The sequence below is a fragment of the Cydia splendana genome, chromosome 22 (assembly GCF_910591565.1).
Source record: "Cydia splendana chromosome 22, ilCydSple1.2, whole genome shotgun sequence".
Lineage (NCBI taxonomy): Eukaryota > Metazoa > Arthropoda > Insecta > Lepidoptera > Tortricidae > Cydia > Cydia splendana.
In genome coordinates, this window is record NC_085981.1 from 4,927,263 (window position 1) to 4,955,240 (window position 27,978).

General features: G+C 37.5%; 1 protein-coding gene across 1 annotated transcript in view; it reads right to left on the bottom strand.

Moving 5' to 3' along the window:
* LOC134801442 (mucin-17-like) overlaps window positions 1–27,754 on the bottom strand; it is a 117,488-nt gene extending 89,734 nt beyond the window's left edge. Inside the window, exon 1 of the mRNA XM_063774004.1 lies at window positions 27,603–27,754. Within this exon, the coding sequence (XP_063630074.1) occupies window positions 27,603–27,702 (100 nt within the window). The 5' untranslated portion in view covers window positions 27,703–27,754. The remainder of the gene's footprint in view (window positions 1–27,602) is intronic.
* Between the last annotated feature and the right edge of the window lie 224 nt (window positions 27,755–27,978).

The window sequence follows — 27,978 nt, forward strand, 5'->3', positions numbered from 1 at the left end:
GCTGTAATGTATAGCTTTGCTCACTGCAAAATTAATTATACTCGGTAGTTAAACAATCACCCACAAATGCCGTCGGCCATTTCCCCGCATTCCGCGATCGGCAAGGGCCGGCACTTTCTCTGCGCGCGCGCGGACACGCGCTAACGCAATTTGATCTTTGACTTTGGAGTCTTTGGACATCAGATTACGTTTCTTTTGTTAGACTCAGACAGGGTAGCTGATAAAGCAGACGCAATCAACCATTTTGTCTTATAATCTAAAATAAGTAAAAAAATTAAAACCCCCAACGCAATGATGCGGATGAACGGATTTTGAGAAATAGTATAAAAAGCAGCGCTAGGAAACCTGCTTTGAAAAAAAACCGCGTCCTAATTGGTTCACACGTTTAAGAGTGACGGTGCCACAGACAGACACACACACGTTGCGGTCAAACTTAGGTATAACACCCCTCTTAACCGTCGGGAATAACAAAAGTAGATGTGGATCCCTTAAATAAGGGAAATGCATACAATATAAGGGATCTACCGACTAGTCGGAAAGCCGACTATCCGGCCTCATTTGTAGTCGGCGATTAGTCGGCGACTAGTCGGCTAAAATGGCCGATTATTCGGCACTTTATAAGTGACAGAAAAACAGGGCATAAAAAATAAACAGATAATATTTGCCATAAGCTTTTCACCTATTTTACCCAAATTCCTATTTAGGGTGCTTACGAAAACTTTTGTTCGAATTATCGACCGCTTGGTCGCTTTCTTGTCCGGTTATCGTATGAAATATAGCCTTAGGATTTTTTTATTTATTTTATTTTTCAGCGTTACCATTTATAATATGACGAATAGCGCGACGAAAGGGGTAAAACGGTTGTTTTTAAGTGCATCATCTGAACCGAACTTAGACGAAACTAATGATCCGGCCGACTAGCCGACTAGTCGGCCGACTAATCGGCCCTCCGAGCGCCGATTAGTCGGCTAGTCGGCCAAATCAATAGTCGGTACATCACTAATACAATATCTACCTACGTAAAGTACGAGAAGTACGAGGAAAGGAAAACCGAGGAAAAGGTGGATGGACTGTGTGAGAGATGATATGAAACGAACGCAAGTGAATGATGAAATGACGGGCGAAAGAAAGGTGTGGAAGAGAAAGACATGCTGCGCCGACCCCAAGTGAATGGGACAAGGGCAAGAGAATGATGATGATCTACCTACGTAAAGTAATAGTTGATCGCCGACTGTTCAAAATGCTGGTATACATCATCATCGCTCATCTTATTCGTTTTTAGTTTATTTCTTATTTCGTTTCATTCTGTATTTGTCACTGCTGGTTCTTTACATATTGTTCGGTTTTCGTCATTGTATTCTTTGGCTAAATTCTGTAACCTCTATCGTAATAAGTCTTATTCGTTTTTCGTCACGTTCTTCTTTAGTCTCATTCGTCATTCGTCTCTTTCGTTCTTTATCTCATTTAACTACTTACTCGCCACACAATCTTTGACGCGTTCGGTGATGGTCACATCCGTAGGTTAGTCTCTTTCGTTTTTGGCCGTTTTCTCAGTTCGTACTTCGTCATGTCAGTTTTTCGTCTTATTGTCGACAAGGTACAATTATAAGGTACTCGTAACTTATCGGTCAATGAACTCTAAAGCCGCCTAACCCTAACGAGGTCCGACTCACTAATTCTGTCATTGTCTCACTGTTTACAGATGCGTCGGTACGAGTACAAAGAGACCGCGGGATTAGAAGCTAATTAGCGTGGCGTGCCAGTTCCCACGCGCAGGCGCACGTACCGTCCGCAGAACAGAGAAATAAATATTGTATTATTAATATTTTATTTAATGATGATACCTGTGAACCGTGATTGCTAAAAAAAAATGAAAACGTATTTTTAGGCTATCCTGTATAATCCAAGGAATTACAAAACAGGCACCGGCTTCTACAAAAGCAACTACCATAAGACTTAATCCAGAGGAACTAAGTTTTTTCTCACCTGGAGAATGTCTAATGATATTTAGTCATAAGTTCCAAGGAGTATAGTATAGTAGTACGAGAATTATTTTAAAAAAGAGAAGGAGATCAAGTTGTTAATTAAGTATGCGTATCGTATTAATTGACCCTGTACCCAAAGAGTCCTTAAATTCTTCGGCCACACAGTCAGACGCGGCACGGACACGCTAGAAAGGCTCATTATTACCGGGAGTGTCGACGGACGAAGGAGTAGAGGGCGTGCACCAAGTAGATGGTCAGATGTGGTCCAGAATATTACCCATGCAGACTTCGCTCCAGCCAACGATGCAGATGGCCGAAGATCGAGAGGCCTGGAGGGCAATGCTAGGAAGAATAACCCATAGGAGTCACGTCCCTCGGACATGAGGTCACGACCACGAAGAAGATCGTATTAGTTAATTAAGTATGTGCGCAATGTATGCCTTGCGCTAAGCGACTGACTGGACTAAATGCTCCTTCGAACTGTATACCAAAAATACTGACCCTAATCCGCGTCACCGCCATGTCCCTGCACAGACTCATATCAAAATCGTATGCAGTCTGCCTGCGATGTGCGAGTGTGAATTATTTTAATACTTCTTCTGAGCACGAGTTTACTGACCGTACCGAGAGGCTTTCGTTTGAATACTAAGATTAAAAGTTACTGCGTAGGGAAACTATTTAGATTTCCGTGGGTATTGTTTTCGTTTTTTATTCTTGTGATAAATATAAGTAGGTTTATTAGATTCAAAAGTAGGACTTTTACACAGCATTACCTAAAAAATCTAACCTAGTACTTATAGGACTTAATTAGTTCAACAAAGAAAGAGTAGCAAATAAAGCAGGTGTAGGAACAGATATAGCAACTATTAAGGCCTGTGCATATTGGATGCGTGTGTGTAGGCGTGTATGTCCACGTGCGCGTTGTAATACGCAGATCCCTATAAGAGACGGCACACCGCTTGCGTGCCGTGTGCGTGCACGGGTCCAACATTTTAGCACACGTTCACGTCTCCGCACAGGCAGCCGCAGGGATCATAATATAGGTATATTATTGTCATTCGGCGCGATTCGGGAAATGGAAGATATTCATTTCCCGAATCGCGCCGATTTTAACATTTGTAACTAATTAACTAAGTATGAAGTGGCACACAAAACAAATTCTTTGGTCTATTACGAATTCCTAATACACTGGAAAACCTTATCTAGTTGCAAAACAAGGCTGATTAAACAAATATGTAAACAAGCCGAAATTACGTCAATATATTTTTTAATGCACTTATAATTGCGAGAAACAAGGTCATTAGGCTACGCACTAATAGCAACATTCATTGACCATAGGTATACCTTAAAGTCTTTGGAATAAGGGTTACGAATAATCAGGTATATATATCGGAGCGGCCAAGGTCCTCACAAATATCTGAACACGCCTCTATTATCAAGGCGTTAGAGTGCTTGTTCAGATATTTTTGAGGACCTTGGCCGCTCCGATATATCTGATAGCGACTGTGCGTATAGCTATACGTTTAACTGATCATCTTTAAACCTTATTGTCTTAGCAATAAAGATTACAATTGGTCAGCTGTGTAGGTACTAAAGGAAAATACAGTAAGAACCAAGAGGTTCATATAGGCACATTACGTCAGGGGTGCGAAACTCCACCCTTCGGGTAAACTCGGCTCCGTTCGGCTCAGAATTGCTCCGAGAAATTATTAGGGTTGACACCACTTGACGTCCCTTTGCGTGCACGACCACAGATAAGATAATGGCTTGAATTTTGACAAACCTAAATAGCCGAAAGGGATAGTGCCATATATTAGAAAGGGACAGCATGATTCGACCCTGAACCGCTGACAAACTTCGGTTTTGTAGGAAGTTTCCTTTCTGTACGGTAGTACTATTATTTATTCTGTCATTACGTTTCGTTACTCGTGACGTGCAACCGTTACGTTATGCGTTCAGCGTAATTTGTGCGTCAAACGGGTGAATTGGAGCGTAGATGAGTCTAGACTTGGTTGAGAAAGGTTGTAGGAAGTTCCAAGTTGGGTAGCATACATTTTAGGGATGACTCGCTCTTAATAGAGCATTTAATAACTGGAGACGTCATGGCTGTCATTTTCTGTACAAACCGATTTTTGCACGGGAGGGGACGTCAAATGTATTGCTGCCTATTCACTCGTATATATAATTTGTACGTAACGTACAAATAGCCATGTCAGTCCATATAAACGTTTGCACAATTGTGCAAGGTTTTCGGCAGAGGGGTAAGCTCTTAAAGGCGACTCCGCAGTTACTTATTAAATGCTCTAAGCTCACGCTCGACCGGGGGCGGAGGCGTCCGACATCCGACATGTCATTTTCTATGACGGCTAATCAGTGGTCATGATCACGTGGTGCTTTCCATCGAAAACGAAGCGCTCGAAGCTCCATTCCTCACGATGTTTTCAATTTCATTCACCGAAAAGTGGCTGGTAAATAGTTAAGAAAAACTCATTGGTACGAGTCGGGGTTTGACCCCGCGACCTCCGGATTAAAAGTCCCCATCGCTTCTATTGAAGGAACAACATTAAAAATTAATGGCTACATTCTCTTGTAGCTACAATTTCTACTATAAAATAATAAAAAGTGAGTATGTATATCTATGTTTCACCAACATACTTACAATACGACAAATCGATTTATATTAGTACACGTCCGTAATATTTTTTTACGACGTATCGCATTCACTAAATAATAGAATAGACACGGCGCATGCTTGCCCCTACAAAAAACTGGAACCACCGATACGCTTTTTACTTATTAAAAAAAACTATTATAGAGTCTGCGAATGTATGGGCCCAATTCAATCCACGACTCTTCTCTTTCCGCACAGACTTTACATAAGCCATTAGAGAATGGTATAGTCCGACAAGAAATTTTAGACACTCACATTTTTGACGTAAAATGCTTAATCATGGCAACAATTTAGTATGAACTTTTTTAGGTCCATTTTATTTAATTTCTACTATTTTATACCGCACTATAGGTACATACGTATGACACAGTCAGACACGTTACTTACTTATTTTGATGCTGACTGTATCTTGTAGAGTTCTAGACCCACGTCTCAATACAAAAAGTAATTTATTTAATTTATTTTCGTTTGTCTTTATTATTTAGTTTATATTTATATTTAAGTTTAGTGTTATGTCTGTTTACTTTTTTGTTGTTATTAAATAAACCAATATACAAAAAAAAATTCAATCAAAAACCAATACGTGCTCAAGGTGCCGAAAGCCGGAACAGCCGATATTTGACCTTATCAGTTAAAAGTTTGTAAGTAAGGCGAGAAATGTCGCAGAGATAATTAAGGTCAAATTTGTTTGATGAGAAACGAGCGGTTTGTGTTTGACGTTTTCTCTTTTGTCTGATGTGTTAACGGTGTCTGATGAACGTGGCTATTTGAAATTGAAAGCATGTATTATCAAGGACTTTGCCCATCTATATTTTGGATTTCACGGGCCTATAAATCCCGATCTTTTGATAGGCTTGCGTGGGGATATAGATCCCACACGTAGAGGCCCTTTGGAGAGCTTTAATGTCATGTATAACGCCTGCTATAACCCGTTCACAGGCGCAACAATAGACACTCATGAGCCGGTCTCAGCAGGCATCTTATATTCATTGTTAATAATATAAGTTTGTTAATTTTAATAAATTTATTTATCGTCTGATACATTTCCGCGAATAGTATAAAATGCGAAAGTAACTATAGGTATGTCCTACTGTTACCTCTTCACGCTTAAACCTTTGAACCAATTTAGATTAAATTTGGTATTGCGACAGGTCGAGACTCGGGCTAAAACATGATTACATGATAAGATTATTCCACAAATTATCCTGAGCGGGGGGTAGAATTTTCTATGGAAGTACTAATTCTATGCAGGCAAAATTGCAGACAGATAGTGTAGTGTTTCTTAAGGAAATCTAAGTTAGTATCATAAATATAAATAATGCTTAGGGGCTCACAGATTACCAGTTCGCCGGACGATATCAGCCAGTCAGTTGTCAAATTCTGCATTTAACTGATAGGCTGATATCGTCCGGCGAACTGGTATCTAGTCAGTGGGCCCCTTTACAGCCATGAGTTTCCCGTATGTTATTGCCTCGTTAAAAACTCTCTAAAAGCAATTAATCAATTGTCGGCAAGATAAAAGTCTATAAAACTTACGATTACACTATTGATTAAATTACAACTCGTTATTATAAATTGATAAGCTATTAAAAACAAAATGATTCGTTAAAAGGCTTTAAAAATCTTATATTATAAAACTATGAAAGTGAAAATATTATCTATTTAATATTATTGCCTCTCGTTCACATTCAGAGCCTCTACCATCAGTTTTAACATTGGCATAACGCTCACGTCTACATAATTTACTTTCTGTACATCTCGCTTGCACTATTGCTCGCATATGCGAGTACGAGCGAGATGCATAGAAAGTAAGTAACGTAAACGTGAGCGTTATGTCAATGTCAAAACTGGTGGTAGCCGTACTGGTTCTCTAATTGATCAAAATAATGCTCTATTTCTTTATTGGACATACTTTTTGGCATCTGACAAGCTGTCAAGAAATAGTCTAACACCGCCCCTGCGTTTTAATTAAATTTCCGATATAAACTGTCACATATCATATATCCAAATCCAACTAAGCTTTTTTAAAGCATTGAAATTGTGTGAATTGAAGCATGTATCATTGAAATTATATAAATACATGACCTTTCGCGCTCAGTGAAATAAATAGTTCCGATTGACTTCCTGTCGAAATTGATTAAATTCGACCTTGCAAGTTGCCTTCGGTGATTAACACTACTGCACAGTAATTAAGACTTCAGGTTTAGTCACAATAAGGCTTTTGTGCTTCCTTGTGTCAAGCTACTGACCCTGTAAGCTGTAAAAGATACTGTAGCCAACTATCCAATATTATGTACTTGTTTTAGGCATGACGATAATCGGATTTTAGGGGCAAAATTTGATGACGGTTACCTACCTATCGACACCTTTCCCATATAGGTAGTAGTGATCGCTCCAAGTTTTGATTCAAAAGACTTACTTAAATTAAAAAAAATAGAAATAAAAATTATTATTTCAGACAAAGAGTCCTTATACCTATACATTAAGCTGTAAAAGAAAACTATAGCATATATTCGAAGCATGACGATAATCGGATTTTAGGGAGCAAAATTTGATGACGGATACCTATCGACGCTTTTCCCATATACATCGAGGCGACGCGCTCTTGTGCCATTTTTTTAATACCATAGTTCGTTAACCGTAGATTGCTCTGTTTATATTCTTTTATAAAATAAATATTTATTTTTTAAGGGTCACAATATTACTGTTACTTCGTGTTGCCACAAACGTTAATAAGAGAAAACCACATCTAAGCCAACTGACCGACGGTTGAAATGTGAACGGTCTGCTAATATACGGAGTACGCAAGGCCGCCGCTCTCCTCATCTTATTAAAATATGCTAACCTATGATCTCTATACATTATTACTACTAAAGGACCATGGGCAACTTTGTATGGAGCCTGATCCAAAAACCAATAGAAATGAGAGTTAGGTCATTAGATAGATATATGTAATTATGTACTTTATTTCGTTATATGGGCACAAAGCGGAATTCCATTGCAGAACTGAGATATTGGTATTTTAGTCGAAATGTCGTCACCCTTATTACCTGGGCAATAGAGTCCAAGTAAGTAAATTAATGCTGCAGGGTAGATGTTCGCGCACCGCCGGGCGAGCGCGGCGTAGGGGATTGTCGCGCGCGCCCGGCGGTGAACTGTTTTGCATAGGTAATAAGGAGGAAGACATTTTTACTATAATACCAATATCTCAGTTCTGCAATGGAATTCGGCTTGGTGCCCATAGAACGAAATTAAGTTCATAGAAATACCTATCTAACTACCTAATTCTCAACTCTATTGGTTTTTGGACCATTTTGACGCATAGTCCTTTGTGTATTCATTTTGTCCATTCACAGCATTAATTAATCTACTGTAGTTCCACTAGATTCCGTCCGCGACTTCGTGAGGTTTCGTTTCGTTAAAATCTTTTAACTGAAATTTCACGCCTCTTTTCTAATAGCTCTCTACAAAATTTGAAGAACATGTTACTTCCAACCACAGCTCCAACTGTTAAGGTGGTGCCTTGTGTGTCAGTAGGATGGAACTGATTTATATACTTATTTATGTATTAAAATTTACCTATTTTCTGACCCCATGTTTCGGTACCATTTTAGCCTTGATGTAAGGTTAACATGCCAATAATTGGCAGGAAATTGAAAAGAAAACTTAAAAATAGAATCATAAAGTAAATTGTGTTACTATGTCATAATGTATTAAGAGATATTGGACTTTGAGTTGCTGGGTGGCCTCTGCATTAGCTATTGCGATCTGATAATGGTGTCTAATATGCTATACACATGTATTTTTTAACTTAAAGTACCTACATAAACATAAGTAACTATCACTTAAATCAACCCACCAGACAACCAGGCGGCTTAGCACGGTCGCGTTTTTATCCCTTGTCACCATACCTGTCACGTTCTAACAAGTATGTAAGTGCGAAAGGGACGCGCATAGTGATAGTCGATAAAAATGGAACCGTGCTGAGCCCGCAGGTAACGAGGTTGTCATTTGGTATATTATTGAAAATAAATTATTTTTGGTTCTCGTGATTATTTATTTATGGTTATAATTAGCGTCTTTGTAAACGATTGTCCCTTGACTAAGCTTGCTAGTTACCTCATATCGTTACCTCAAAAGCCTACGTCAGTATAACCGCAACCTTACATACTTTCACAATCTCCGATGAAAGGTCAAACGGTATGTATATCTGTGTATCTATAAACGGTGTGTGTGTGTGATGCTCCCGCGCATCTCTATTGGCTTTCTATTTTTCGGCCGCTAAATCTTACAGATTAAAGTTGTTAAACACTTGGTACCTGTTAACTACTTAAGTACTTTCTTACTTAATTTCGAGTGTAATGGGTAAATTGCGATAATTAAATACTTTAGGGTAGGTGTCTGCGAGTGGAGATGGCTTATTTTGTGGAAGACTCTATGGATAAACTCACTGAAAGGTAAGGTATATAAGGTACAGTCGACGTCAAAAATATGTTTACATTTTTGCACCTTACCCCTTTGTAATAAGGCGAAAAATGTAAACATATCTTTGACGTCAACTGTACATATAGTACCTACTAATGCAGTACCACCGCTTAAAATCTTTATGCACGTAAGATGCCTGAGTAAAATTGTAACATCATAACATTACGCGCCATTGACTGATGGATGAATGAATACTGAAGTCAAATGTGAAATATAATTTTAATTAGAAAAGGTAAGAACTCGCGGAACGTTCTCATTCTGACGTTTTAGAAACCAAATTACATAACTTAGAGCGAGCTATCGAACATCATGAATTTATGAGGCAAATTGCTTATTTTTATACAACACAGTTAACATTACAAGTATAGAAACCATGGATGTAAGTAAAAAGAGGTAGATATGGTACCAGGCGCACGATCGTGAGCCATCAAATATAGGTTCCGGAACCTATATTTAGTTAGTCGTATGGATGACGCCAACCTGTCAAGTTGTCAAAATCGTTGGATCAAATTTTAGTTTTGTCAACTATGAACGTCACACGTCTACATAAATAAAAGGTCATTGATAGAAACACGAGTATTACAAATATTAATCCGCCAGAGTCACTTAACTATAAACTTATACGTCAGGTGACAAGCAAAATTTACTAATTAGTAAAAAAAAATTAAACATAAATCGACCTTCTTTTAGTACTAATATGGTTCACTATGGCTATGAACTTGTGGTAGTAATTAGTGAGTTTTGCTTGGCACCTGACGATTTGATATTGATTTTTAAGAAAATATTTTAGCGTTTATTGACATTTAATTCATTTAACTGTAGCAAAACTCATATTTTGACATAACAGAACAACTACGTAACTGATTGATATCTTTACTTCTCTCACACAGATTATGCCTAAAAAGCCAGAAAGGGACTCCATATATGAATGACATTGTTCACTATACTTAGTCATGCGCCACTACACTACGAGTAACTACTGTCACATTGTGATTGTGACAATTGTGACATAATAAGCATAACAGTGGTGTCATAACAACACAATGGGGCATTTTTCTATACTGTTGTGGTGTTATATCATTGTTTAAAAACAACCTAATCATATTTTGAATGGATAGTTTAGTAGCGGAAATTGGGTTTATATTTTATTGTAATGCAATTTGGTATGGTTATCTGTTAAATAGATCAGTTTAGTGACAGTTGGCAGTTTCAAGGTCAGTTTTTACCAATATATGTTGTTCTAGCTTATTAATCAGTAATGTAATTATACTTAGTTTGTATCTATGTAAACACTTAAATTGTATTAGTTGTATGTGCTGTCAAACCTAAGTCTATAGCTCAAGCTATGAAGAAATAAATCAAAAAATATGAATGACCTAAAACTACAAATAGGTAGTCTATTATAAAATTTGGGCACAAACACCTGCTTTAAAATTAAAAAGTAAGCCAATTACACAATAAAATGATTCTACTACCAATTACTTAAAGAACAAGTATCAATTAAGATAAAAATTGGGAACAGATAACTTGTTTTCAAAACCATAAAATGCTTCCGACAAGTACAAGTATTGCCATCGTTAATTTTTAATTGACGTTTCTTAAATCTTATTGTCAAAGACATAAGACCTATATTTGGTCAGTTGAGTACTGCTGTTAATAGGTAAATAACTGTAAAATAACATTACATGTTCGTTCGAGTATCCGATTTAGAGCAAACGGAAATGTAAGTTACGTAGGTTACTTGTATTCATTTAGAAAAAGTAATTCTGGGATATTTATAATATCACTAATTCACACAGTTCTTATATGGTATGTACTATATCGTAATCTGAAATATTCATTCAGTACTTTAGTTACGGTGGTACTATTAGTTATTCTGTGCTTTAGTCAATGTAGGGGACTGGTTTTCTTCGCAATCGTAACAAAGAAGGTCCATATTTTCATTTTAGCGCGACTTTTTATAATCATAGTTTTTAAATTCGTGATAGGCCCACTAAAATTATGATTCAATATACATGTTTGTTTTTAAAAAACGTATTCTACCTGACACGATAAATTTACTTTAAGAACTAAATCCAGATCGATTCTTTCACTTAAGAGGTAGAATGCACGTGAATTATAGCTTACTTAATACTTACTTAATCTTGCTAACGAAATTACGGTTGATCATCAGATCAGTTCAAATTGCTGCTAACTATTATACCATCGATCGAAAGATGCTTAACCTAAATCACACCAGATGGTGCTGATCGCTAAGTGTGTTAATTACCTACATGCGGGCTATAAACCATAGATAATCATAGCCGTTTTTATCTGTACAGTTTCCAGAAGGCTAATTCTGGTTTAAGAATTTGACATGGATATTATCTCCTTTTGATAAGACAGTGAGTCGCAATACTCGCGTTATATGTGCGTACCAATAAGTACGTCTACGAGTAAAATGTTAACATGAGGCGTCTAGCGTAGTCGCGTCTTTATCGCCTGTCGTGTCATGCTCATGCGTCACTTTCTCACTTACATACTTGTTAGAACGTAACAAGTATGGTGACAGACGATAAAGCAGCGCCCATCTTAACCCTCAGCAGGCCTATTATGGATGGCTTTATCCACGTGACAAAATATCCGTCACTTTTTAACAGAGCGCGAATGAAAGTGACGGATACTGTTTTATCGCGGTGTCACGTAGATAAGAACGACCATCAATATCCGTACTGGTTCTATTTCGTCAGCACCAATCTGATCGGCTCACATTCAAGGTCTTATCAAAATAAGTTGAAAATAATATCAAATTACTAACTCAGAATTGGCTTCCAGTACTGATGAATGTTACTGATTATTAGTAAACTTAATTGTATTGATATAAAGTTTAGAATTCCGCTTTTTGAAGTTTCTTCATAATGAAGGGTTAGATTATCTACTGATGTGTAGATTGATAATATAGAGACTGAGGGCTAGATTATGTCGAAAAGTTTCCAAAATTGCTATTAGCAATTTTGTGGGAATTTTCCCACATGATAAAGTTTTGTAAACTTCTTGTACTTTTGTTTGGGAGTCGAAATTTTCCATTTCCAAAATTAAAGTTTCCTTTGTGTGAACTTTCCTGTAATTTCCGAGAGCTCTTTGGAAAAATTCTGCTAAAAGCACATCTTTAAGATTATGCTTAGTTTCATGTGTTTACATTTTATGTTTAGAAGATTTTCCTCGTAAATGTTTTCACCAGATTTATACAATTTGAAGATCTGTCTATGACTTTATACCGGGTGTGGCCTGTAACACGAGCAAAACTTTAAATTGTAGACTGTACTCCTCAAACTAACCAACATTTGCTCAGCAACTTTTAAAAACAGTCTATAGTTTAAATTTTTACTCGCGTTAGCGGCCACACCCGGTATAGTCCATACAGCAAAATTAGACAGAATTTCGGCAAACGCGACAAAATACACCGCTCTGTTTCTCCCAAAACCAACGCTAATTTGAAAGTTATCGGGTACTTCCGCTTTCTCCGCCATCTTGGATAATGAGGAACGATTACGTTTTATTGCATTACGCTTGTTAAACTAACGAGTGGCGTCGAAAAAGATATTTAAAATTGTCGTAGACATTTGGGTTGACGCTTTGGTCCGTCCTAAAAATATGACAGCGTATCACCCAAGGCTCACCGGTTTTTACTTCATACAAAAAATACCGGTATTATTACGTTCTTTTTCGTTCTTTGTTTTATTATTTCATTTTTAATGGAACAATCTAATAATACGAAGTTGTTACCTACCTAATACATGTTCAGTCCTACGTAAAGAGCATAAAATAATTAAAAATATGGGTTTACCTATTTCGGGGCTTTGAAAAAAAACCGATTCCGAGCCTTAAGGTGACAGTCCATTTCCAACGACAGCTGCACTTCCGTTCATTTTACTATGGAAATTGACAATAACACCGACGCGTTCAGTACCAGTAGTGCAGTTGCGGTCAGAAATGGAATGTTACCATTAGTATCACCACGTTTTACTATCGAATGTTATGTTATGAATTTTGATATTTTGGGTCGATTTTTTTTTCGCCACATTTCGGTCAAATTCGGTAAATAGATAGAGATCCCTGTTCTGTACAAAATAAGCGCAACTTTATCGTACTATATCCTATATCCTACAGTATCTTCCTCTGGGTTACGAAAATGTATGGAATTTTAAAAACACTGACAACGAAATTTAAAAATCGTTCCTTTTATTTTATTTTGGAGCTGCACTTTAGTATGTAGTTTGGTTTAATATTAAAATGATTAAAAACGATCTATTTACCGGTGATGTATGACATTTTAGTCACAAGGATTGGTTAGATTGTGGGTATAACTGGATTTTTTGGCTTGGTTAAGATTAAAGCACATTTTGTAAACGTAACGTTCTTCATTTAAATAGTCGTTATGAATGCCGTATTCATACATTTTAATTGGCAGATCATATTTTTATAGAGTTTTTAATATAAGTATGCTTTTAAACAAGGCATGTTCAATGTGTGTTGTGAGCAGGAAACAATTAAATATACTACTCGATAACGAGTTAAAGTGCCTAATTAAATAAATAAATTAACATTATAGGACGTAATTACACAAATTGACTAAGTCCCATAATAAGCTCAATAAGGCTAGTTTTGTGGGACTCAGAAACAAATATTTGTGCTATCACAGAAAAAAATGCCCTTACCAGGATCTGAATTCCGGACACAATCCGGACCATCGGCTTCATATGCAGGGTCACTAGACACTACCTAGGCTTACTAGTAGGCCAGGTACGTCAAAAATTTCATCCAAATTGATTTTATTTTATTTAAGTCGATCCTAGGTCCGTGGGTTCCCAGCGCGCAAATTTTTTTTGCAGTAAACGCGAAGCGTCTGGTTGACATAACTGGCGACCGAAGGGCTGGCGGCTTCCTGGCACAGCGTATCAGCATTGTGATACAAAGAGGAAATGCCGCCAGCATCCTTGCCTCAAGGGCCTATTTTAGATTTAAGCTAGTTATTAATTTAGTTCAGTATTTGTATTGTAGTACCTCTGCATATCTAATTATGTAAATCAATGGTTTTGAATTTTATTTAGGTGGTAAGTCGTAAACGTCCTGGTACAAGATAAACCAATTTCCCTCTAGAGCGATAAAAGCCATATTGTACCGTAACAATATGCCTGAAACCGCAAGAATGTTGCCAATATTATGTGTTGCAAGGTGCTCAGAGAACATGTTTGCAAGTGGCCTAGTGGCCAGTATTATTTGACCTCAACCGTCGTATAATTTATGTTTAATCAGAGCTCAGACATATACTGGTCTGTTACTAAGTGGTTGCGCTTATTGCGAAGATCTGTGAGCGCTGGATTCCACGTATTTCTACATGTAGCTTAAGTATGTTAATTTTTGTAAGCACTAGCACTCGCTACGATTTCCTGAATTTACAACGAGTAAAAGTCTAATAATATATAAAAACGGAATACTTCACTTAACAATTATGACTAGGCTTCATCAATACCATCAATAGGTAAGTACCTAGATTATGAAAGATAACCAAGAGCTTTTTTCTGCCAATGTAGGCAGTATATTAAAAAAAAAGTCTAGGTATGCAGTCAAGAATGTGTTCATATTTAGCTAAAAATCACATTGTACTTATATAAATTCAGGTGTAGGTAGTGGATAATATATATTATAGCATAAGGGCGTATAGTGCTGTTCTTGTTTCTATAATATGCTAATATCGATATTAACAGTTCGGCGATCGACGCACAAAAACATTAACCTCAATGTATTTGATATTTATGGGCGATTTTAATAATAAATACTAACGTATTCTAGGATTACTGTCTCTAAAAATAAACATGTTCGAAATATTACAGTTTAAAACTGTTTTTCACTTTTTGGTACTTATTTTTTTATATAATAAATAGTGTTGACTCAACTAAGTAATTATTTATTTCAGTTTTACTAAACATCAAAGTATTTTGGATACACCTAGGTGTGCCAAATGTAAAGAATGGGTAATAATCTTAATGCTGTAATAGTACAAACAAATGCACATAAAAGGTGCTAAATAGACACATTGTTTGTTTATGCTTCTTTGTCATAAATGTAATCAAATTTTATCCTTGCTTTGTTCAAAATATTTCTGTTTGTATGTCATATTTGGATAATTATTATATATTAATAATGTTTTTTTTATAATTAAAGACAGTCAAATCTAAAAAAAATATATACCGGGTGTGGCCTGTAACATGAGCAAAAAATTAAACTGTAGGCTGTACTCCTCATACTGACCAACATTTGTTCAGCTACTTTTAAAAATAACTTGTCGTCTTATTTTTATTACACTTTAAAGTTTATTCTAAGACGCAATGTATTGCGAATTTTGTTATGTTTAAGGCGTGACAAGTAACGTCAATCACAATGATATGGCGTGGCGATGGCGTCCATTGAAGATAATATTTATTTTGTATGAAAAATGGGGAGTCTAAATACTTCATAATTTTTAAAAGTTGTTGAAAAAAAGTGTCACCGTTTGAGGAGTACAATCTATGTTTTAATTCTTTGCTCGTGTTACAGGCCACACCCGGTATAGGGATATAGCTTTTGCAACCTTGATAAGTAAATAAATTGCAAATTAACTAACAATAAATTGATCACTTTAATCACAACTTTCGCAAAAACTATCGATAAAATCAACGATAAAAAGTAATCGATTGAGATCAATATCGACATCCGTGAACACTCGACACCACTAGTCTCCATTTCTAAAAGGTCTTAAGTGCTTTAAAGGTTAACGCACATAAGTCGTTTTTGTACAAAAGTAAGGACCAGTTGTAGTGACCCAGTGCGGTGCAGGTTTGCGCGTGGTGCCAGTGTCAGCGTTTTTGTAGACGTCAAAGGATTTTTTGAACCTTATTTTGTTGGAATAAGGCGTATTTGTGGACATACTTTTGACGTCGACTGTATCCTGTGTGGTGACATGGTTTGCAAGGTTGTTCTGGATGTAAGTTGGTAATGTTGATACTAAACTTTAAGTTACCGGACCCCTTTTTTTAGTTTTTTTTTTATATGCCAGATACGCGTTCTGATATTAAGCAAAGCTCTTATTATTCTAGAAGTTAGCAAGCATTACTTTTACAATAGTTTTTCTACTGTTTTTGTTAATGTATTTTCATACATTGACTAAATCAAGGACGCTATAGCACAAAGAATTTCGTCCATTGACCAATCATTTCCTATCATGCATAACTATATTTCTGTCCCGCTCACACCACTGGACCGCCGACATCAACATAATTATGCTGAAAATGCCGGGTCAATATACGTAATTCTTCCTACTTCGCGCGCGTGTTAACTTTAAGGCCACCCCACACTAGCATCTTTTCATCGTCGACGTCTAGTCAGCGCTATGGAAAATGGCGTCGCTGTGCAATTTGCGCTTGCGTCGAGCAGCAGCCTAAGGCCCTCAGCACACGAGGCGTAGGCGTAAGCGTAATACGCGCGTAGAACGAGAGCGCTACGAGCACGTACAATCTCAAAGAACGTAGCGTAGCGTATAAGATCTCTGTCGTCATTACGACAGGCGTAAGCGTGAAGAACTTGTATACAAACAGAACGATCACGCTTACGCGGCGCTTGGTGCCCAGAACTCTACGGTCTACGCATCTCGTACTCGTATCGTTTTTACAATACGCTGTTACGCTTACTTACGCCTACGCCTCGTGTGCTGTGCGGCTACCACCAGTTTGGCACTGATATAAACGCTATCGAGACGTAACTTACTTTCTATGCATCTCGCTCGTACTCGCATTAGTGCGAGCGAGTTGTATATAAAGTAAGTTACGTAGACGTTAGCGTATATGACTATTTTGACACTGTTAGTGACTCATGACGGGTACTTAGGGCCTAGATTAGACGCCGACGCTCATGAGACGGGAGACGCTAGCGGCCCTTACCCGCTGACACTGGGTCGTCCCTTCAATTCCAGCCCGTGCCACTTGCTAAACGATTCGCTGTGGCCATAAAATGGTTTGCGGTCAAATAGCTAATATGGCGGACATATTTTAAAACGGTATGTTGATTGCTCACTGGTAGGCTTAAACACTTAAAACTTGTAGGAATGTCGTTGATTTTAGTGGTTATTTTAGCCACAGGTATGTTTCACGAAAGTTTGTAACCTGTACCCGTACCATGAGTCACGAACAGTGTCAAAACTGACATATACGCTTATATGCTATACATCTCGCTCGCACTAATATGCGAGTACGAGCGAGATGCATAGAAAGTAAGTTACGTTCTCGACAGCGTTTATGTCAGTGTCGAACTGGTGGTAGCCGCACTGTAAGCAGTATAAAAAAACAGGCGTGGCTCACTCCGCGATTTCGTCGCTTTGCTACAGGTAGCTAAAAGTACCCGTTCGGCCCCAATTTTGGGGTTTGCCATAAGCCGCGCGTGGCGCTGTCTCCACCTAGCGGCCATATCTGTGCTGATCGTAACAGACGCGATTTGTTAGAGAGTGAGTCTTCTGTACCTAGTACTATTATTTATTCTGTGCCAGGAGTGTACATTTCATTCGTAGCGGATTTTGAGTTTCCAAAACGTCCCGCTTGGCGCGCTGTTCAAAATACCATACAAAATGAGACAAACGCAAACGCGTCCGTCCGTCACGTTATCGATGAAATAGATGAAATACACACTAGGGGTTCTGTGTAAGAGCGTTTTCACATTATCCGATCCGATATCGGAAGTCAGATAACCCGTGGAAAAAAACGGAAAATAAATATACATACCTTGTGTAAAGTTGCTATGTTAATTTGATCATCAACTATATCCCTCAGGGCTATCAACTAAAAGGTATGGAGTAACTCTAAGTAATAAATCCACCATGTACATGAACAAACAATATACGCAACTATCGATCAATATAATTACACATTACACAATTTTAAGCTTTACACATTATCATCAATAACTTAGCAAACCTCCTAACAGGTTTTTTGTGGAGAAAAACAACCATATTCCAATTGCATAAGGTTTAGATTAGCATAATAAAGGTAGCATCGATTACTTTAGTCCTTACATACGATGCAATTTGGTTTCACTTTTCGACAACTTACAAAAATCTTATCTCGCAAAAATTTTCGAATCTAAAAGGAACCCTGTGACGTTAATAATAAGGTTTACATTTCAAATAAAGCATGTAACAATATAGGAAAGTGAGAAGAATCGTGACCCGTTGTCAGAACTTGTTCTATCTTCACGCTTAAATCGGGCGATTAGAGTTAATCGAAATGGTTCTGGTTAAAAAGGTCTTTTGTTCTAGAACGAGAGAACCTTCTAGTAGGTTCTAGAAGGACTTCGGGTGAATGTGAAGTGACAGGTGGCAGGTCGATGACTTGTGTGGATGACCTTATGGGCAGAATCTAAAGGTCTTTGGACATAATACACGCTTATTACAACATATTACGATTTAGCTACAATGTAATGATTTGATTTCTAGCAAAATTTAGCATGGAAATTAATTACTTATGAAGTATCCAAAAAAATTAAAATCGGTGTTTTTGAAAGTTTTTTTATAGCATCAGTGACACACAAGCATACGGTGGTCGCTCTAAGGCCAAGCGCGCACTACGATTTTTTGTCGTGCGATAATTTTGTCGCAGAAATGCAACGTATGTGTTTATATGTCGGTGCGCGCACATGCGACAATAGTTATTTGTTTTACAAGAGGGCAAAGTTATTGTTTAACCGCTCGTGCTAATATTGATACCCGAGCAAGCGAAAGATTCCATAATTGAACCACGAGCGTAGCGAGTGGTTCGAAAAATGTAATCTTGAGCGTTGCGAGGGTTTCAAACCAAATCAAATTCAATATGAATGTTATTAAATATTTATCATCCAAAATCATCATTTAAAAGTCAATTCTACCAGCAAACATAAGAAAACAACTCAAAATTTGCATTTGATTACTTTGCCTCACATGTGAATTACTGATAGCAAAGTGCAACTTTGCTATCCGTTTTTGAAGTGCAAAGTAAGCCTTTCCGAGATGGTGTGGTGAAAAAAAAAAGTATTACAGCGCGATTCCAAAATCGTGTCGCAAAAATTTAACCCGCAGTGCGCGCAGGCTCTAAATGCGAATTTTGAGTTTCTAAGATACTTAGTTTTAAAACTTTTCATATGTAAATCATGCATAGGCACAATCAATCAGTTTCTATTAAACTTATGTGAAAACGAAAAATCTATTAAAATAAGTAGGCAAATTCACACCATTTCTTCGTGACCAATATAATTTTATATCCAATTCCATTTCATATTACACTATTAATATAGCAAATGACTTTGGTCATCGACTTTTTCTTACATCTACCATGCTGTCACAGATTTCTTCGTGCCACTTCGCTAGCAAGGCAAAGACAACCTTAAGTAAAAGAACTAAGGTTTATTTTCAATTTTTCCAGGTGCTGACCACAGATAAACAAATTGTAGAGAAGTATGGAAACGCAGTTTTGGAGTCTGGAGATTGTTATAGGAATATGTTTAAGCTGTAATTTTGTAATGAGGCAAGCTTTAAACGAGGTTTTAATAAAAGCTAAATTAAAAAGCAATTATTTTACAACGGTATGAAAATATAGTGCTGCCAAAAGATGAATAATGTGATTTATTAACGTTTGTATTATTTGTTGTAATAGTTGTTTTATGATATTTTATTTGATGTCATTGAGCATGAGCAACTATTTAAATTTTTAGGTACTACGTAGAGTCAAGAAAGGAACAGTGACTCGGTAGAAACAGGCCGGGTACACTGGCTCACTCAACCTAATTTCAACACAAGAGAGGCGATATTTGGGCGACTGACCCACTGTTCGAGCTGAGCCACTGTTTCCGCCTTGACCCTACCTATAAGTATAAGAAGATATGTATTTTTATACCTTTTAAGTACAACAAAAATAAACTATACGTATAATATATATTTTGTAATTCATGTAATTAATTATTGTTTTCAATAAGAATAGTTTTATATGTTTTACAGGCAATGTATACACATTACTTAGCAAAAGAGTCTTAATAACTGGATACCTTCCTTATTATTGTATACTAAATAACTTTTTTTTTTTTTTGAAACCAAAATTCCAATGTTATTAAATACGAATATAACACAAACGTTCCGTAATTAGATAGATAAGACATTTTTAATTAATCTTTTTTTTATCCTTAACAGTAGTACACAAATGTTAACCTTACCACAATGAAATAAGGTCACAAATTCACAGACATGTGTTCAAACAAGGTCTATGTCACTTATCATAACAATGACAGACAAAAAGTGACATTTCAATAACCGTTACCATAAGACCCGTAAGAAATGCAACAATGCTAGTGATTATTGTATCACAATGCGCGCGCACATGAGAAGTTAATCAGAAATGGGGGGCAGACATCATTACTATAGTATTCTTTTAATTTGTTTAGTAATTCTGTCTGTCTGTTAGCTCTTCATACTTCAATCGCTGAACCGATTTAGATGTGTTTTGGTATGGACATATACGGGGTGGCCAAAACATAAGTGCTTTCCCGTTGTCAGAGAGGTTTTGGGAGTATACTGAGCAACTTTTACTATGGGACCAACAAGAAATCGTGAAAAAAAAATTACCCTCCAAAATGGACCAGCCAAAATGTATGAAACAGCCAAATTTTTTTCCTCCCTGCCTCCTGGCAACGGGAATGTACTTATTTTTTGGCCAACCTGTATTTTAAGGACGTAGGATAATTTTTTTATTATCATCATCATCCTACGCAGAAGAAGTTACGGGCAGACACTAGTTCTGAATATTTTTTGTCTATGAATTGAATAGCCTTTAAAGAAAACATGTGTGTATTATATGTAACTTCACAAAATCGAAATGGGTCAGTTTCATATTGGAATTTTGTCTCAATTTTGACAGCAGACTGTCCAAAGAAGACGGTACCAAATACCGGCTTTTTAGCTTTATCCGAAGTGTTAAAAAATAGCGCTACGTCCCCGAGACTTTTGAATGCACCTTTACATTGAATTCCATTCATTCATCATTCGTTTTCATCGTCTGTAAACAGCAAGACCATATCAAACCTATTAAGGCTCGTTGATCCTATGACCTATTAACCCATGCCATAAAACATATCTAAGCACACACGATCCTTTCACAAAATCAAACGCGGTAACATTACCCAACAGCGAAGCTAGCACCAGTCAGTGACATTTAGATGACCGTTGACTTGTGCAAGTGTTGGCACAGCCGGTCACTGCATGCCTGTGTAAAGTGTGTAATCCGCTATTAGAAGATTCAGCAGACATATATGTTACGGAACTTATTTAAACTTTACTGCACATAAAAAAAGTACAACAGATGGACTTAATGTCTTTAGGCATTCTCTTTGGAGGAGGTTGCTTGCTGCTACATACACTGGACAGCGTGCCGCACTAATGCATCGATCCTTGATGAACACACAATATGCTTACGCAAAGTGCTTGTGTATTTTGGCCACATTGCCAGAAAAGACAGTGATAACCTGGAAAAGCTGGTAATCACTGGTAAAATCGAAGGCGATAAACCTAGATGCAGGAGCCCAATGCGGTGGACAGACCAAATTCGCTCAGCCCTTGATGCAACGCTCCACGGTGCCCTACATTGGCGACAGACAGAAAGAGGTCGCGGCAAATTGTCAAAGAGAAGCTGTTCCCTAGAAGTGGCCACGACTCTCAGTGATGATGAAACCGATGCAAGGAAGGGAGGAGGAGGAGGCATTCTCTACCAGTCAACCATAGGGCAAAAAAACATACTGAAAAAAAAGTATCCCACACCTAAGTTCGCAGCGTAAAAATTACATTTTTTATACCCTTACCTTTGCAATGTCTACAGAAAAGACGCGAACGAGTTAAACATACCCCTACTATATAATATTTGTAATAAACATCAAATCCAAGAGAAAACTGAAGGGTTTCTTTTTGTTTTGATCAGAAAAAACATGAATTTTATTGTAAGAAGTAAAGTGAAGCTTTTATACAAATTGTTCGTCAAATAATGAAAAAAACAGCTTACCCCTCTCAACCCCCTAAATTTCCCCCTAAAATAAGAAATAAGCAGTTTTTAATCATTTATTTACATACAATATATATACAGTGGTAGTACTAAAAGAAATTAATAACTAGCTTAAATCTAAAATAGGCCCTTGAGGCATTGTACCAAGGATGCTGGCGGCATTTCCTCGCTGTATCGCAATGCTGATACGTTGTGCGAGGTAGCCGCCAGCTCTTCGGTCACCAGTTACGTCAACCAGACGCTTCGCGATTTCTGCGAACAACTTATGCGCGCTGGGACCCCATGGACCTAGAGTTTCAACTCCAAATGGTACAAAATGGTACTCTCTACCGAGTCTCTTATATTTGTTACGTTTTAGAATTTCGGCGCTTTCCGCCGCTCCGCCCGCTTTTACAGCAGTTTTGACTTATTTACAATATTAGTGGTAGTAATTGCTATAACTGTTCCAAATTTTAGGTATCTACTACGTCAAACGGTCTCTGAGAAAAACGCATTTAACTGATTTGCAAGACCGAAGTGATCCCATAAGCGTTCCGTGATCAAAGTTTTGCACGGAACACTAAAAATTGTACCTATATTATGTCATCCGTTGTACTCGCATGCGTAATTAAAGGTATACGTAATTAAATTAATACTATAGCTTGGAAAACTCATTTATTTATAAATACCTATCACATCACGATCCAAAATATTGCATCATTGTCAGTAGCCAGTTTTTGTCGATTTGTTTGAACTTATTTTATTTGTCAGACTTGAAATACTCTGTTAATCTAGAACTAGATCATTATATGCCTATCAATATCGGTCGTTAATTAAAATAGCGATGTTATTAATTGGTTGCAAACTGGTATCGTTATAATGTAATAACTATGTGGTGCAACATTTGTAAGAATTCGAATTATACACGATTGGGTTGATGCGATATTGTGGCTACCTGTAAATACATCACGTTCTAATTTCTTGGGAAAATCTGAATTATACACAGTGGCTAAAAAATAACTGTATTCCCGTTGGCAGGGAGGTTTTGGGATTATACCGAGCAACTTTTACTATGGGACCAACCCCGAAATTGCGAAATAAAATTTACCCTCCTCCACCAAAATGTATGAAACAGGCAAATTTTTTTCGCGATTTCAGGGTTGGTCCCATAGTAAAAGTTGCTCCAAAACCTCCCTGGCAACGGGAATGCACAATGCAGTTATTTTTAGCCACCCTATATAGAAATGTTGTGTTGTATCGTTTGCGCCATAGCGAACGAAACGGTATTGTCTCTCTATCACTCTTCCATATTAGTGCGACAGAGACATTAGCGTTTCGTTCGATACGGCACGATTGGCATCTTGGCTAGGCCCCCAGGTATAGCCACATGGCCGTTCACCACATTACTGTTGCGTATTAAACTTATATTATTATAAGTTTACTAAATAAAAATGAATCATAACATAATTTGGTATAAATTAAATACATTTTGATGAAGTATTTAGAAACAAGAAACTCAGTCAATATAAACCTATTACATAAATATCTAGATTGATCAATGTGTCACTACTGTAGCCAAAAAGTATATTAAAATGTAATTAATACAGTAATTTCCAAAAGCATTAGGTAATTCAAATGTAACTAGATAACTCTCGCGACCAAGAAAAGTTTGCAACGATTTTGATAGCACACGCAGTGCAAGTGTTATTTTAAACGTCAATCTTCTATGAAATTATGACGTATAAATAACACTTGCCCTAGTTGCACAGCGTGTGCTATCAAAATCGTTGCAGACTTGCCTTGGTCTAACTCTATGATTAACCAAAACAGTCTATGTAACAAAAAGTTCTATAGCAGAAATAATTACTGACTAGAAGATGGACCTGGGTATCGATGGGCGGATGTGGTGGACGCTGATCTGCGCGAGCTCCGGGTTGAAAACTGGCGAGAAACGGCACAGGACCGGGATCAGTGGCGAGCAGTCGTGTTGGAGGCCTACACACTTTGGGTCGCTGCGCTAGAGGAGTAAGTAAGAAGATGGACCGATCAAGTTAAAGGCTCATCATCCTCTGCTTTCTACAAGGTCGTAAAATACGGGTTGGACAGAAACCGGTGGAGGCAGATCATCCGCTCCAAATGCAACCCTGATCTTCTTCCTTGTCATATCCTCATGGCTGAGGGACGTGATAAATGTGGACACTTTTCACCAGCGCTCTCCAAGCCGCTTTGTTTTGGGCGCAGATGCATGCTAGCCTGCAATGTGGCGTTTGTCTCTGACGTTATTCTGTCCGCCCAACGCGTGGCCATACGTCCACCCCTACGCTTCCTTGGCATGCGGCCAGTAATACGGAGCTTTTCCAGGCTATCTGGCCCTGTCCTGCTCAGATGGCCGAAGAAACCAAGTACACGTTGGGAGCAAACAGTGGAGAGCCTCGTTTTAATGTTAAGTTCGCCGGGAATGGATGCATTTGTACGGCGTTCAGTCCATGAGATCCGGACCCCTGATACTGACCACGATCCTCAGAGATGAGGGACCGACCAGAGAGAGAAGAAAGGAAATAGAAGGTTATCAACGTGATTCTTTTCACCAATTTGTGCAATTTTTGTATAATGTGCATGAAGTTACATGTGCTTTACCAAAACCGAAACCAGTTTCATATATTTAAATTGAAATTGGTCAAAACTGCATCATGGCCAACGGCGGGTGATGTAAAAAACCTTGACATTAATAATATATGAGACATTTGCAACACGATTATAATATGGACTCTAGTTAATTATGGATGCGTGCATAATTAATTATAGTTCTATTTCAATATCTATACCATCGTGTGGAGATTTGAATTGCTAGAATATGTATGAAATATAAATGATAACTGTTCTTTGTTTAAACACTTAACGGTTCAAAAAGCTGTCTTTCAATATGACGACCGGTCTGGCTTAGTGCATGGGTAGTGACTCTGCCTGTGAAGCCGATGGTCCTGAGTTCGAATCCCAGAATGGGCATTTATTTGTGTGATGACACAGATATTTGTTCCTGAGTTATGGTTGTTTTCTATGTATTTATGTGTTTATATATTATATATATCGTGGTCTGAGTACCCACAACACAAGCCTTCTTGAGCTTACTGTGAGACTTAGTCAATCTGTGTAAGAATGTCCTAAATAATATAAAAAAAATGAAAGTAAAAAGTCGTCAAAACTTGCTACTTATTAGAAAAGTTTAATTCAGTTTCATGCTAATTATTTACTTTGTAAATTATTCAAATACCTATATTTAACGTACGCGAAGTCTTTAATTTTTTTGGACTCCCCAAAAGACTACTTATTAAAAGAGTCAAATTTAGACATATTGAGACTCCTAAAAATGAGGACTCCAAAACACTGATGTGCCGTCGGAAAGTTTCCAAAATTACGAAATTTCCGCATTGAAACATTTTGGAAACTTATCATATTTTTGTATGGGGATCTAATTTTCCCATTTTTAAAATCAAAGTTTTTTTATATTCCTATGAAATTTTCCTGAAATTTCCAAGAACTATTCCAACTTTTTTGGAACTTTCCGCAACCTGCACATCTGTACAGTCAGCAGCAGAAGTTGCTAAGCGGGCGAGGTGTTTAAAATTACCTTGACACGCTCTTATTCTCTTAACAATAAAGTCGCGTCAAGATCATTTTGAACACCTCGCCCGCGTAGCAACTTCTGCTGCTGACTGTACTAAATCTGTAATAAACCCTAGTCTATTTATATCAAAAGTAGTATCTAGAAGGTACCTTTCAGTACCTAATTACTTAGTGATTGGTAACATGGTATTGGTAGTGTTAAATAACTTTCACTGCAATTGCATTACAAGTCTTACAGCTCGATTTTGACATTTTGACCCACTTCAATGTATCCGGTTTGCTTGTCAATTTGTACATACAGGGTGGCTAAAAAATAACCGCATTCCCGTTGCCAGGGAGGTTTTGGGATTATACTGAGCAACTTTTACTACGGGACCAACCCCGAAATCGTGAAAAAAATGTGGCTGTTTCATACATTTTGTTTGTGCCATTTTCTATGGGAGGGTATTTTTTTTTTGCGATTTCGGGGTTGGTCCTATAGTAAAAGTTGCTCAGTATAATCCCAAAATCTCCCTGGCAACGGGCATGCAGTTATTTTTTAGCCACCGTGTATAGTCTGACAAAAAAGAGTAGAAATTAAAAAGTGGCAATACTGTAGTTTCGTACCGTTTTCTTAAATTGATTTGAAACGACACTACAGTATTACCCACTTTTTAATTTCTAATCTTATTTTTCAGACTGTAATCATCTACCGACCTATGTTCTTTGAGGGGACAGATTGATATTATTATTAAAAAAACCGGGCAAGTGCGAGTCGGACTCGCGCACGAAGGGTTCCGTACCATAATGCAAAAAAAAAAAAACACAGTCACCCATCCAAATACTGACCACTCCCGACGTTGCTTAACTTTGGTCAAAAATCACGTTTGTTGTATGGGAGCCCCATTTAAATCTTTATTTTATTCTGTTTTTAGTATTTGTTGTTATAGCGGCAACAGAAATACATCATCTGTGAAAATTTCAACTGTCTAGCTATCACGGTTCGTGAGATACAGCCTGGTGACAGACGGACGGACGGACGGACGGACAGCGAAGTCTTAGTAATAGGGTCCCGTTTTACCCTTTGGGTACGGAACCCTGAAAAATACGGTCAAATTGATGACCTCTCTTTTTTTATTGCTTAATAATTAAATCAGAAGAAATAAAGATTTTTCAACGTGTTATTATTTTTAAATAGTTTTAGAGCTATCAACTACTGATTATTTGTACTAAACTATTGACTCACTTGAAAATAAGTTGGATTATCGTAGTAAGGTGTGAGTAGCTTTACATTTTACCTACATAGAGCGCGTTGATGTCTTTACTACTACTTTTATGAAGTTACTTACAAAATTCCTTTAATTTTTTATTTACTACATATATAGCATTAATTACATGTTACGATAGTATTATTTTACCAGTGACATTTTCTTCGGTCGCTATCAAAGTTTAAAAGTTCTCATGTGTCGCTTAACTTCAAATTCGGGTAAATCCATTTGACCCTCTCAGCAAATCGCTGGGCCAATATTACAGGGTTCTATGTTACATTTTCAAGATAGTTGAAATTGACTTAATATCACTATGACAATGTTCAAATTTCAGTTCGATAAAAGTGAAACATAGAACCCTGTAATATTAGGCCAGCGAAATGTCTACCCTATTCTTAGTACCAAAATCGCATAATCTGACAGATGGATTTACCCGAATTTGAAGTTAAGCGACTCACAGGGTAGGTATGACATGTTCAACTTGTCAATTTGACAGTGAATGTGCTGCCCACATAAAAAAAATGCGACTCACCTTGACACGAAACTAGGGCTGCGCTTAAAATCAAAGCGAACACGAAGCCTCCAAAGCTCCTCATGTCGAAAGCACATCCAAATAATCTCGGCTGCAGCATTATTCCACACACTTTTAAATGGACATCACAACACCACGTTTATAAAAAAAAAGTTTTTTTCGGATAATTTTTGGCAAAAAATTTTTTGTTTTTTTTTTATGTAGGCATGTCCGTTGTCCGTTCGTTTTGTCGTGACCGTTGTGAAAGTTGTTCGCGGCGCGTTCGGCGCTTGACTGAGACGGGTCGGCGCGTACGCACCGCCACCTCTCTAGAATGGAACGGCAGGGGCCGCCAACGTTTTATCGGTTTTGGTGCATACAAAAAGATTTTAGTATG